Source organism: Mugil cephalus, chromosome 19 (genome assembly GCF_022458985.1).
Source record: "Mugil cephalus isolate CIBA_MC_2020 chromosome 19, CIBA_Mcephalus_1.1, whole genome shotgun sequence".
NCBI classification, from domain to species: Eukaryota; Metazoa; Chordata; class Actinopteri; order Mugiliformes; family Mugilidae; genus Mugil; species Mugil cephalus.
This window is the reverse complement of record NC_061788.1, coordinates 22,897,177-22,911,530: the sequence shown is the minus strand read 5'-3', so window position 1 is coordinate 22,911,530 and position 14,354 is coordinate 22,897,177. Positions and strand designations below refer to the sequence as shown.

At 38.1% G+C, this 14,354-nt stretch overlaps 1 protein-coding gene across 2 annotated transcripts in view; it reads left to right on the top strand.

The window, feature by feature from the left end:
* Positions 1–14,354, top strand: part of sh3glb2b (SH3-domain GRB2-like endophilin B2b) — a 48,827-nt gene that overhangs the window by 30,333 nt on the left and 4,140 nt on the right. For both annotated transcript variants that reach the window (XM_047569281.1, XM_047569280.1), the window contains 2 exons: positions 7,759–7,859; positions 12,942–13,164. In XM_047569281.1, coding sequence (XP_047425237.1) covers positions 7,759–7,859; positions 12,942–13,164 — 324 coding nt within the window. The remainder of the gene's footprint in view (positions 1–7,758; positions 7,860–12,941; positions 13,165–14,354) is intronic.

The following is a 14,354-nucleotide window of genomic DNA, read 5'->3' as shown; positions in this document are numbered from 1 at the left end:
TTTCTTTGCTTTGACCAACACTGGTAGATCAAAACTAAAATAATAAAAATAACAACAACAACAATAATAATAATAGGCTAATAAGAAGAAGAAGAGGAGGAGGAGGAAGAACAATGGCTAAATAGATCTGTAGTGTAAAATTTGGTATAGACATTTACTAGAAGGAAATTTTTGTTCTGGGACAAAATTGATCCAGAACAAATTGAAGGCATTACATAAGAACAATATGTATATGTATATATATATATATATACGACATATGTATATATGTCCAACATCTTTCTAGTTCAAACAAGTCTTCACAATGCTAGTCTAAAAGTTAACAAAGAAGCACTGAGGCTGCTATACATCAGCCACTCATTTAGGATAAGGACAACTAAACACACAACTAGGTAGATGTTATTGCATTTAGTGCATAGAGAAGTACACCAGCTAACCACCTTCAAGATATACTGTGTTTGATACTAATAAATAGTACAAACAAATAAGCACCTGAATGTCTTTGCTACTCTTCACAATGAAGTTGTATGGGGAAACTGTATTGTATGTAGTCAAACTTTAATGTACATTAAGGAAAATGTGTTTTGACTGAATTGAAGTAAAACACAAAAGTCAACTATATTTCAAAAACAATATTTAGTTTTTTATTCGGTGCGACATACACATAATTTAATCTCTTTAATTATTTAATTAATACTTAAGATATTAATTATTTTAATAGTTTCCCATACATTTATGATATAATAATAAGGACAGTTCAATATGACATTCATTCATTCATTCATTCATTCATTCATTGACAGGTCGCATTAAATGTGGTGTTGATCGTTACTCGGTATTGAATATAAAGGTGCAAACGAAACGGAACGGGGCCTTCCCCTTCCCGGTTGCTTTTCATTTGATATAATCTAATTCAAAGACAACACGATAAATAAAGACGCGCTTGATAAACATTTTCAACCACAGAAAGAGCGACGGCATCTCTCGAAAGAGAGGCAGCCATTGCGAGCAAGGCACGGGGCGTCGTGTCAATCGAGCCAAGGCGTCAGCGTCATTGTCAGGATTTACCCTAGTGGTCACAAGGCGTCAGTGCCACTGACAATGACATCAGTGACCATTTGCCTGTATTTATTGTCTCATCACTGTAATTACTGGAAACCCAAGGATATGAATCAGCTGAAACACTAACGGGTAAGAACTGAAGAAAACATAAGGACACTTAAAAGTGAATTACTTAAACAGAACTAGAAAGTAGTATATGAGGAAGAAGACATTGACAAAGCATACAGTGGATTTCTAAATATCTTTAAAACACTATATGATAAAACCTGTCCTCTAAGGAAATACAATGATAGACAAAAACAAGCAAATGATGGATCACCAAAGAAATGCCTGCAAAAAAAAAGAACACGCTGTATCCGTTCATAAAAGTAAGAAGTAAGAACGAATATTACAATAAATTATTAGATAGTAATAAAAATAACATGAAGGGGCTATGGAATGTACTCAATAGTATTATTAGGAATGGAGCTAAAAACAAAAACACAAGCTACCCTGATCATTATGTTGAGAATAACAGATCAATAAATAATATGGAAGAAGTGGTAAATGGCTTTAATAGATTCTTTGTAAATGTGGGACTAGATCTGGCAGGAAAGATTCAGGATCCAGACACACCTGGAGGGGAGGAGGCTGTTCGATGGGATATCGAACTTGGTGCAGTTGGCATAAAAGAGGTCATAGACTTAAGGAGTGAAAGCAAAACCTCCACTGACAGGAATGATATCGATTTTAATAAAAAAATTTTAATAAAAAAAAGTTATTGAAGAAATTGCAGAACCATTTACTCACATATATAATATGTCTTTTCAATCTGGTAAATTTTCAAACAACATGAAAATAGCTAAAGTTATACCTTTATATAAATGTGGAGATAGACACCATTACATAAATTACAGGCCAGTTTCTTTACTCTCTCAGTTCTCCAAGATCCTTGAAAAATTGTTCACTGCAAAACTAGACAACGTCATTGAAAAACACAACTTTTAGCTGACAGTCAATACGGATTCCGGAAAAACAGATGAACATCACTGGCATTAATGGAACTTCTTGAGAAAATCACAAATGGCATAGACAATAAAAAAAACATGTCATTGGAATTTTCATAGATCTAAAGAAAGCATTTGACACAATAAATCACGACATTCTATTCAACAAATTAGAGAGATATGGTATCAGAGGGGTTGGTTTGGACTAGGTGAGGAGCTACTTAAGCAACAGGCAGCAATTTGTAAAATTGGAGATCACACATCTGATTATTTGCCCATCGCATCTGTTTATAATGTATATTAATGACTTAAGTAATGTATCATGTATAATGAAATGCATTTTCTTTGCCGATGATACAAACATCTTTTGCGCCGGGAACAATGTACAGCAGCTTATGGAGACAATCACAACCGAAATTAATAAATTAAAAAGGTGGTTTAATGTAAACAAATTGTCATTGAATTTAAGTAACACGAAGTCCGTGTTATTTGGAAAATATAAGTCGAACTGTCAAGTTGAATTGAAAATTGATAACATAACCATAGTTTATGAAATAAAATTTCCGGGTGTGATTGTTGATCGTAAAACCAGCTGGAAACCACATATTAATCATGTCAAAGCAAAAATAGCAAAGATTACTGCAATTCTAGGGAAATCAAGACACATTCTGGACTATAAATCACTACATAGTCTGTATAATATCTATCCATATCTGAGCTACTGTGTGGAGATATGGTGTAATACCTACAAATCTAACCTACAGCCGTTATGCACATTACAAAAAAGAGCAAAAAGAATCGTCAGTAATACGGGATATCTTGAGCATACAAACCCACTATTCGTAAAAGCACACACTGAAATTCACCGATCTGGTTAAACACAAGACTGCAGAAATCGTGTATAAAGCAAGACATAACCTTCGTCCGGGTAAGGTACAAAATATGTTTATGGAAAGGCAGGGTGGGTATAACCTGAGAGGGAAAATTAATTTTTAAGAGAGTAAATGTTAGAACAACTCTGAAAAGTATGTGCATAACAGTCTGTGGGGTGCAATTGTGGAATGGTCTGGATAATGAGCTCAAACATAGCAACAACATAAAACTGTTTAAAAAATTATATAAAACATGTTACTAAAAATATATGAGAATGAGGACAGGCAGATTATATAGGTGATGATGATGTTGAGAGTAAGTCTGTGACTGATCTTGTATTTTGTTTATTGGTTATTGATTATGGAATGATGGAGTAGTGAGAAAGGGGTGGGAACTGAAAAGCATTCTTTGTTTATTGACTTAAAATGGGACAAGTTTTTTAGGACACTATAATGTGTTACTTGTTTTGTATGATTTTATATTTTTTCTTTCTTTATCTTTTTAACATGTTTGGAATAAAAACTAATCAAAAATCAAAAACATCATTGGCCAATGTGTCCAACCCATTTAAAAATATGACAACAATTTGGATTTGTATTGTAATTACTGATAATCACTAAAATACATCATGGAATCAAACAAAACAGAAATGACTTCATAAAATGATTCATTGATTGTTTTCAATCTAAACAAGGTCACTTCTGCCAGGCGACAGGCATTTCTCTTTTCGTCTTTTCATACACTGCATATCTGTGAAACAGAAGCAAAAACAAGAATGGGATGTACTGAATGGTCAGCTACAACATTCAACAAAATACATGGTAAAAAAAAAAAAAAAAAATAGTCCTTTGAGGCTTAATTGTAGTCTTCATTTATTAACTTACTCCATACTAAATCACTTTTACTTAATGATGTTTTATCATCATATTCATTGCATTAAAGCTATATATATATAGATAGATATAGAGATGGATGGATGGATGGATGGATGGATGGATGGATGGATGGATGGATAGATAGATAGATAGATAGATAGATAGATAGATAGATAGATAGATAGATAGATAGATAGATAGATAGATAGATAGATAGATAGATAGATAGATAGATATAGTTGAGCTCAAAAGTTTACATACCCCAGCAGAATTTTTGCAGAGAATATGAATGACTTCATCATCATTCATATTCTCTGCAAAAATTCTGCTGGGGTATGTAAACTTTTGAGCAAAAACATTTTGTCCACTCATGCTTAGTGGTTGGGTGAAACCATTTATTGTCAAATGACTGTGTTTTCTCTTTTCAAATCATAAATTTTTGGCCAAAATTACCAGGAAAATTGAGCCACTTGAAGAAAAATGGGCTGCATGGTCAAGTCGCCAGAAGAAAGCCATTACTGCGCAAATGCCACAAAGTATCTCGCCTACAATATGCCAAACAGCGCAGAGACAAGCCTCAAAAATTGTGGAACAAGGTAATTTTGGAGTGATGAGACCAAAATTTAACTTTTTGGCCACAACCATAAACATTACATTTGGAGAGGTGTAATCAAGGCCTATGATGAAAGGAACACCATTCCTACTGTAATGCATGGCGGTGGATCGCTGATGTTTTGGGGATGTGTGAGCTACAAAGGCACAGAAAATTTGGTCAAAGTTGAAGGAAAGATGAATGCAGCACGTTATCAGCAAATACTGGAGGCATGTTTACACTCATAAGCTCAGAAGTTGCGCATGGGATGTACTTGGACGTTCCAACATGACAATGATCCAAAACACAAGGCCAAGTCGACCTGTTATTGGCTACAGCAGAACAAAGTGAAGGTTCTGCAGAGGCCATCTCAGTCTCCTCACCTCAATATCACTCAGCCACTCTGGGGAGATCTCAAGCATGCAGTTCATGCAAGACAGCCCAGGAATTTACAGGAACTGGAGACTTTTTGCCAAGAAGAATGGGCAGCTTTACCATCTGAGAGATTAAAGAGCCTCATCCATAACTACCAAAGGGACTTCAAGCTGTCATTGATGTTACAGGGGGCAATACATAGCATAAAGAACGGTGGTATGTAAACTTTTGATCAGGATCATTTGGATGTTTTTTGTTGTCATTATGATATAAAAATAGAAAACACAGTTGTTTATCAATAAACAGCTTCACCCAACCACTAAGCATGAGTGGAAAAAAAGTTTTTGTGTTATCATTCATATTCTCTGAAAAAAGGCCAAGAAAGCAAAAATTCTGCTGGGGACTGTGAAGATTTGAGCACAACTGTATATATATATATATATATATGAATACACACACACATCTCATTTACTCTATTAACCCAAATAAACTTCATGTGCTGTTTTTAACCAAACGATACTTCATTTTAAAATCCAGTTTATTTCATGTACTGTTTAAACATATTTATTCGATTTTAAATTATTTTACCTACTTTGCTAAGTTTTAAAACCATATTCATGTCATGATCTGTTTTTAAGCACTATCTACTTGATTTACTAGTGTTTTAGCTTGTAATAATTACTCAACTTTAAAACAAGTACTTCATTTAGTCCATCTCAAACAGTATTCACTCAACTTTACAACCTTAGTTACCTGGCTTACTCAGTTTTAACCAAACTTTAGGTGACTTCATCGCTGCAATATTTACTTTGCAGGGGCGACCCTGTACGCAACCAAGGCAGTGGCCAAAATCACCCAGACGGTCCGTTGTTGCTTTAGATATGCATGGAAAACACTGGGTGATGATTCTGTGTTTTTGGGCTGATATGTTATTTAGCTCGTTTAACCCATTGTTGCTTGTTCATAAAAGGTACAGCCAGTCTTGTGATGAGCTGGTCGGCATGCTGTCACGTTGTCTGGAGACAATTTTAGCAAATAAATTTTTAAAAAAAGTTTCACCAAACCGACCATCCCCCACCCCCCACCCTGCATCATATCAAGCTAACGCTAGCTAACTACCGACTAGGCTAACAGGATTATATTAACTGACAAGTACTTACAGGTCAGAATGGATCTTCAAAAGACAAAGTTTGAAGTTGTTGTCTGGCTGTCCGAGATGTTTATGCCACGTGTCTTGCACTGTGCTGTTCATCTTTTGCCATCAAAATGGTAATTCCCAAAGCCAAAGACAATGATTCTCGGTACCCCTCCCGCTGACATGTTGATGCATATCTAATATGTGAGGGTGGCTTTCTCCAATGAACACGTAAGGTAGATAGAGAGGGCATGACTGATTGACAGGGTAGTGATCCACTCATGACAATGCCATTCTCAGCCTGCGCTCCTACCGGGTGATCAATATTATTCTTTAAATGAATTTATTAATTTTATATTCAAACTGAAAACATGAACTGAATAACACACAAGTCATTCAAGTCATCGTGTCTCATGTCAAGTCAAGTCAAGTCAAGTACCGACTCTTTGACTTCCAAGTCCGAGTCGAGTGTCAAATCACAGTGATTCGAGTCCCCATCTCTGGTAAATTGATATAAATCACTTCCTGAATATAGATTAAACATTGTAATTTTGGTTACAAGTGTACAGTTTGTAGTTCTAGTCAGAGAGGGATCTTGCAGCTCTTAATTTATTTACGACTACTATCTCCATGTGGTCCAAGCACCGAGAAGTCTGTTCATTCTTATCTGTGGTGTCTGTTGGTGGATTACACGTAAATGGGAGAAAAAGTTTTAAATCCTTGTTCGTTGGCACGGGAATGTGCTTAAAAGCTTTGTTTTATGGTCTCAGTAATCTGCAAAGGAAGCAACAACCGTCCTATCCATTATGGAATGTGCTACAAAGTGACCCTCCTGGTGTGTCAGAGGTGACATAAAATGTTGTCCTACAAGGCATTTAAGGAACAGACAAAAAATATCTGTTACTAGCAACAGCAATTAAAGGCATCACAGTAAGATGGCTGAAGCCTGACCCTCCAACATACAATATGTGGACTGAGAAATATATCAAATGGAACAAATAACATATTTTGAGACTTCAAAAAGATGTATTCACTAGAGAGTGGAGCCCTGCCATGGGTATACTGATATAGTGAGGAACTCATACGATATAAATCCAATCTATATTATCAGTCTGATATTTATTAATTTATTCTATTTTGTCTTATTTTGTTTTGTTTTATTTTTTCTTTTTGTCATTACAGTATCTGTCACCTTTGTTGCTTCATAATTGTTGCCATGCCCCTACAAGAAGCACATTGTATTGAAAAACTTGAAAAACAGAAGATATGTTGGATATGATTATGTTTGATTTTGGATGAAACCAAAATAAAAAAGTTAAAAAAAAAAACAACAAAAAAAACTTTTATAATGAAAACCTTTGTGATCATGGTAGAATTGCTGGGTTGACTTTTTGATGTGTATGTATGCTAGCAGAAAAAAAATGGCTGGGTAGAGAAAGAAGAAGAGAGGGGGAATATAGCAGCAGGAGGAACGAGATAAACATACATCTGTCATAGATGTATACATCTGAGCAAAGCATACATGTGTAATCTACTCATGATACAAATACAAGATATAGCTGATGATGTTACATGACAGTTGGAAGATGAATATAAATAAACCTGTTTGTGACTACATTCAGGTAGTAGCAGCTTGACGACACCTGGAACCTGGAACCAGGTTTATAGGAGTCCTATTTACACCCACAATGAAATGAATTGTAACTGTGATTATACCATAGTTATATTAATCTTTGACTGGTTAGGAAATCACCACTTTGTAATGGTGTTAGGCAGATATGATAATAATAGCTCAAGTTGTCACGATGTACTGCTGGTTTTATTGCACTAATTCTGAGTTTGTTTCCTTTCTGCATTCAGCTCAACCACTTGCGTTGTCTGCAGGATTTTGCCGAGGCTCAGGCCACATATTATGCACAGTGTCATCACTACACGCAGGACCTACAGAGGGAGCTTAACAGGTGGGGATTTACTGCTGTAAGCAGATGTAGCATTAACCCTTCGTGGGACAAGGAACCATATATGTAAAATTAATTAATCTTAATTTTTTTCCATGAATATTAAAAAAAATCACAAAAGTAAAACATTCTTCTGATGTCCTACAATAAAACTCTAGGGTTGGAATTTATAAAATACTTTTGCTCGGTCATAAAAAGTTTGAAAAATGGTAGGGTTTGAGTTGAATGTTTTTCACTGTGTAAAGCAAACTGAGATTTCTTTCTCTGATGATTATGTTATTTTCACTTGCTCAAGGAGGCCTAATTTATTGACTGAGTAACAGAATATTAATAGATAATGTTGATCTCAGTTAAGGACTGTAACCAAGGCTGTCTGTTATTTAAATTCAGTTGTTTTCAACTTGCACACACATGCACAGGTTCATGGTGTATGCATTTGCTTGGTCAGGTCTCAAGTCCTCATATTTTTAGCTTTATTTTAATAAAACATGAAACTAAGTAATTTCTACAAATTATGTACAGTATTGCTACAACTGTAAAGTGATTAAAATCTGAAGGGAATCTGTTTCTCTGGTTGAACCATCTGTTCACTGCAAACTGGATTCAGACCTTCTTTGAGAATAAAAGTAAATAAAGTTATAGCACAAAACTCTATCAGTGATTGTAATTAGATAAATAATGTGGATGTGTGCTTTTGACATAAGATATACCATAAGTCCCCATGGGATCATCCCTATGTTCCCCGGGTACTATGTCCCCCTATTCCTATGTTCCCCACTTTGTATGTGACCGGGGAACATAGGACCCTTTTTTTTTAAAAAAAACAAAAGGGTTAGGGTTAGGGATAGGGACAGGGTTAGGGACGCTTCTGTCCCCATCACGACTAGCTTTTTTTCTTTGATGGTAGATTGTTCATCATCTGGAGCATCACAGCCTTTTCATTCTTCCCAACCAACAGAGACAGTGAATTCCTGGAACCAAAAACACTAATTTTTCCAGAATCCTAGAGTACTACTCTAGGACTCTTGCTCATAATACAAGTTGCTATAAGCAATCCACAGCTTTGGTGCAACAGTGACTCCTATTTTTAGCTCTGGCAACACAATCACTGATGGACATAAATCACATTGCTTCCCATCTCACGGGGAAAGAATCTTGATGAAGAGACAAAATCTATTTTCTAATTTTAAAATTTAGCTGGAACTTACCATTTTTGTGTAACAGTCCTACTTTCCAGATTTAAATAAACTTGAGCTATTTGTTTGTGGAAGCTATTATTCAAAACACAGGTTCACGTTCTGCTTTTTGCCATCATATTTGGCAAACGTGAGTGTTTTTTAGCCAGTACTTCAAACTCAAATCCCATAATGCTCCATTTTTACACTTCAAAAACACCCTAAAAATGGTACATGTTAATATTTTTTTCTACTTTTTCTACTTTTTTTTTTTTTACATAAATCTTTTAATCCACTTCAGTACTAATCACAAATACCAAAAGTTTGATAAATTTATATGTCAGTGTTTTTGATGGTATCGCAAATTTTTCGAAAAAAAAAAAACAGAAATTGAAATATTTTCAATATTTAAATGAAAGATGTTCACGGGTAACCCCTGGCTCCGTGCTGTGTTGTGCTCTACGGCCGGCTGTAGCTCTGCCCACAGCTCTAGTAATACTGGCCTCGGTAAACAAAAACGTAGCCTCTTACTGTCGCCAAAGGAACAATAGCTGTGGAAACCAGTGTACGCCAGCCATGATGTTGGCGGAAGTCACCGCACATTTCTATGGTCAGTTCACTTTTGATACATCTGAACGTTGACGTTGACGTGGGCGTACACCATGTTCCTGGGCGCACGCAACTTTGATACATGAGGCCCCTGGGCTCTTAGGAAATAACCCTCCCCTAAAACCTGACCCCATTGGAGTACAGCTGCTTGTTTAAGGAAATCTTGCCCATCCCATTTTTGAAGCTGCAAAAAATTACAACTTCTTTCAGCCCCATCTGGTTCTGGTAGCTCTGAACCCATCTACCCCGTTCCTGACATTTGTCGTTTCTGCCACTTACTTTTCCTCACTTTATGAGTGCAATCTGTGAAAACCTCGTCAAAATAAGGTAACTCAGACAGAACATTCATATCCTCCTCATCTGCATCCTGGCCTTGACTTTGAAGTTCTGGCTGAACTTGATCTGGGAACAAGGCCCTGAACATCTCCATCTCCAGACTGTGCTTGGGTGCTCTCCTTGCTCCCTCTTCCTCCAATCCCTCAGTCTGACTCTGTGACCTTGTGATTATGTTGACTGGCTTACAGGAATTCTGCCCTGGACCCTGAACCTTCGCAACTGGCTTTACCAGATCTCCCCCTCCTCCTTCCCCCTCCAATCCCAGAGTCAGTCTCTGGTTTGATGGGGCAGTACTGACTGGCTCACATATCTGAAGCAACTCCTTAAAGATAGGGATATCCTGTCCTAATATGACCTAATGGTCTAAGCCAGTGCTGTCCAATTCCGGTCCTCGGGGGCCACTGCCCTGCATGTTTTCAATGTTTCCCTCCTACACCACACCTGATTCAAATGATCGGCTCGTCATCAAGCTCTGCAGTGGCCAGGTAAGGAGCCATTCATTTGAATCAGGTGTGTTGGAGGAAGGAAACATCGAAAACATGCAAGGCAGTGGCCCCCGAGGACAGGAATTGGGCAGCACTGGCCTAAGCTGTCTACCACTCCAACTGAAGGAAGGTAAGTCTGCTTTGCTACCTCTAGGTAGATCACTGTCACCAGATGAAATTTGTAGTCACCATGTACACATGAAATGTCCAGAACTGGATCTCCTAAGGGGCCCCCATTCTGAACAAGAGCTGGGCTTACTAGTGTCTGGTTGCTACCACTATCAAGGAGAGCTCGGTTGATTTACCATTAATCTTAACTGTGATGAATTGCCTTTTCCCTACAAAGAAAATCTCACTCAGACAGGGACAAGAAACAGTGCAAAGATAAACTGCCTTAGCTTTTCTGGCGGGGCATTCTGACTTGATGTGTCCCTTCTGACCACATTAAAACCAAACGGGCTTAGCAGCAGACCTTGGCTTTGGATTTACAGGCTTTTCTACAAGTCTAGCTGGCTTTGGCTCCCTAGGAACACCTCCACCCCCTGAACCCAATGGCTTACCCCGGGCTGTGATGGACTTATTTGGAGCTTCAAACCGGTAGCTTTTGGACCCTTGTCGGGCCACCAGGAATGTCTCCACCAGTTGAGCTGCATCCTGTGCTGACTCAGATCTCTTTCTTTCACCCACACTCTGAGCTTGGGGGAAAGGGAGTGATAGAATTACTCCAGAATGAGGATCTCCCCAACTTTCTCCTTAGTCCTCTTTGGTTGCTCCTTAGTTCTCTTCGGTTGGATCCACTTCTCATACAAGTCTTTAAGGCAATTGTAGAACTCCCTCTGGTTCTCGTTGGATCGGATCTCTGGCTCCCTGAACCTCTGCCTATAGGCCTCCTCATTGATTTCATATTTGGCAAAGATAGCCTCTTTTACCTGATTGTATTCAAATGTGTCCTCTCCTGCCATGGCCACATATACTGCTTGTGCCTTCCTGTCAGATACGTAATTGGCCTCACTGCCCAGTCAATCCATGGCCACTGATATTCCACTGCCAAGTGCTCAAAGGTGGTCAGGTACTGCTCAATATCATCACCGTCTTCCAGTCTGGGAACTGTTGCCTGTCCCCAGCCACTACTGGGCCTTCTTCAGCAACCTCTGCCCCTTGAACTTGGAATGAGTTTTCAGTCCCATGCTGTCAGATCCACAATCTACAACTCTTCAGTCTTGCCATGTCTCATTCCACTTCTGACACCAAATGTAAGGTTTTGCTGGTGGTGAACCCCTTCATCAGGATGAGAACTCGTGGTTTTGAAGTGCAAGGCATGTGAAAGGAATGGACAGCATCAGACGAGGAGAGATTTTTCCAGGCTTTGCACAAGGTTATAAAAAATATTCCACCATTCCTCACCATACATCCAACAGGCTGGTGGACAACAGTCTTTTTGAGGACCAGGAGATTTTAGCAGCAGCGTTTTCAAATCACTTAACCTGACCCCCGTCTCTCCAGTCACCCACACTACCCTTACACCCTGCATATATACACCTGGCCCCAACCAACACCATTAAATTGTAGAGGGCCCATAGATATTCCCCACAATAACTTTAACATATTTACAAGTTCATCTGGACCATATTTCAATATACCACAACTGTCAGAACACAGGATACATACAATACCTAATAAATACAAGTCACAACACAAGCAAAACCTAACCGAAATCTACTCTACCCCCTCCCACCCCTCTCTCTTCTCGGTACAGCCTAACAAGGTAATTGGCATCTGCTGAAGTCCTGAGGCTGCAGTCCCATGTGTGCACTCCATGAAAACCACACCCCCCGGAAGTAGACCTCAAAGAGAGAGAATATTAGTGGACTTTCCAAAACAAAGGCACAACCTAAAAAAAAAATAAACTTCCTGTATCCGTCAGATTTACTTCATGGTTGCCAGTGGGTGCGTTTCTTCCTCACCTTAGTAAGGGGGATTCTCTCCAGCTCCCTCACACTTTGTCTCATCATTTTTTTACCCACCAAACACCTGGCACATCAACAGATTTTTTATATACGCTGTAGATGTATGACAGTTGAAAAATAGCTAAATGTCATCTTCATGTGCACTCCATATGTGTAAATATGTAAAAAGCATGAGCAAACAGTGGTACTCTTAAAAACACAACAACATATATGATGATTGTCATAGTATCCCAACTTGAGTCATAAAAGTACATTTGACTATACTCTTTACTATTTACTTTACCTTCAAATAATTTGGCGATGAAATACTCCTCTCCTCCCAGACAAGTCAAGGCTGACCCACTCATAGTTACATGAATAAGGATTTGTGAGAAGTTGGAGCCCAGTTCTGGAAAATGGGTTTGTATGGGTTAGAAGAGTTCCCACAGAACACAGACTCTTATTACTAATGAACAAGATGTAAATCACTTAAACCAATTTATCTTCTTCATTCGTCTTCCCATTTTCACACAGATGTGCAAATGCTGTCAACACCTCTCACTCCTCTGCTGCTGTCTGCCCCAACCCTAACTCCTGTTTTTTACCGTCTGGACCATCATCTGAGCCAGTGATCAGCCAGAGTACCAGCACACTGGTAGTGGAGCAGACACAGACTGCCACAGGAACCAGAAAGGCCAAGGTCCTGTATGACTATGATGCCCACGATGCCACTGAGCTTTCCCTCTTGGCTGATGAGGTGCACTATGATATTATATCTCACCCCATTCTATAGTATACTGTTATGCACTTTGTTGTATAGGACTTTCTACTCTTTATACCTTATCATTTACTTACTTTTTATACATGATACAGTCACAGGCCCTTAGCTGAAGGACTAGACATGTACAATGTTTTGTATACAAAGCTTATTTATATACTGTACTTTTTATTTATTTATTTATTTATTTTGCGTACTTCGACAGGGGACCAGGGCATTTGCTGATGTCCAATACTTAAAACTTATGTTTGTGTTTTTAGAGTCTGAGAGTAAAGGTAAGGTAAATTTAGCTTTTCAATCAGGACAGAATTTTTTCTTTTCTATATACACTATGTTGCCAAAAGTATTCGGTCACCCATCCAAATAACAATCCACTTCCATGGCCACAGGTGTATAAAATCAAGCAATGCATACAGACTACTTCTACAAACATTTGCGATAGAATGGGTCGCTTTAAGGAGCTCAACGAATTCCAGCGTGGTACTGTCATAGGTTCCCACCTGTTAACAAGTGCAGTCGTGAAATTTCCTCACTACTAAATATTCCACAGTCAACTGTCAGTGGTATTACACTGCCTGGCCAAAAAAAAGGTGCTATGTGGATTTAACTAAGCAAATATGAACAAGCCTCGTATTGGATAATTAATGGATGAGTGATTATCTTTCAGCTGGCAACAAGTTATTTAACCCCAACTGATGCAAAGAGTAGCTTCTCATTTCATAAACAACCATGTTGAAAGACACATCCTGTGGTTGTGAAAAAGACTATCCCAACTCAAAATATGTTATTTAGGCAAGATGTTGTACATATCGTAGTGTCTGAGCTTGATATCCAGCACCTTGATTGTCTATTTATAAACTGGTTGTGTTGTGAGTGTGTGACCAGGTGGTTAGATGCTGTGATGTGAGGTGAGGAAGGATCTTTGCATGAAAGTACATTGATTGAGATGATTGAGAATTTTCTCATTGTGGGATGAATAAAGGCATATCTTATCTATCTTATCTTAATGCATATGTATTTGACATTATGTAGACCGAACTTGACCTTTGCCACTACACACTTAACTTGTTTTTTGTATGTGAATCTTGAGTCTAGTATGATCCCAAGTTATTCAAAGCTTATTAATAGCTGGAGACCACCTGAAGTTGTGACTGTAACCGTGATTGAGG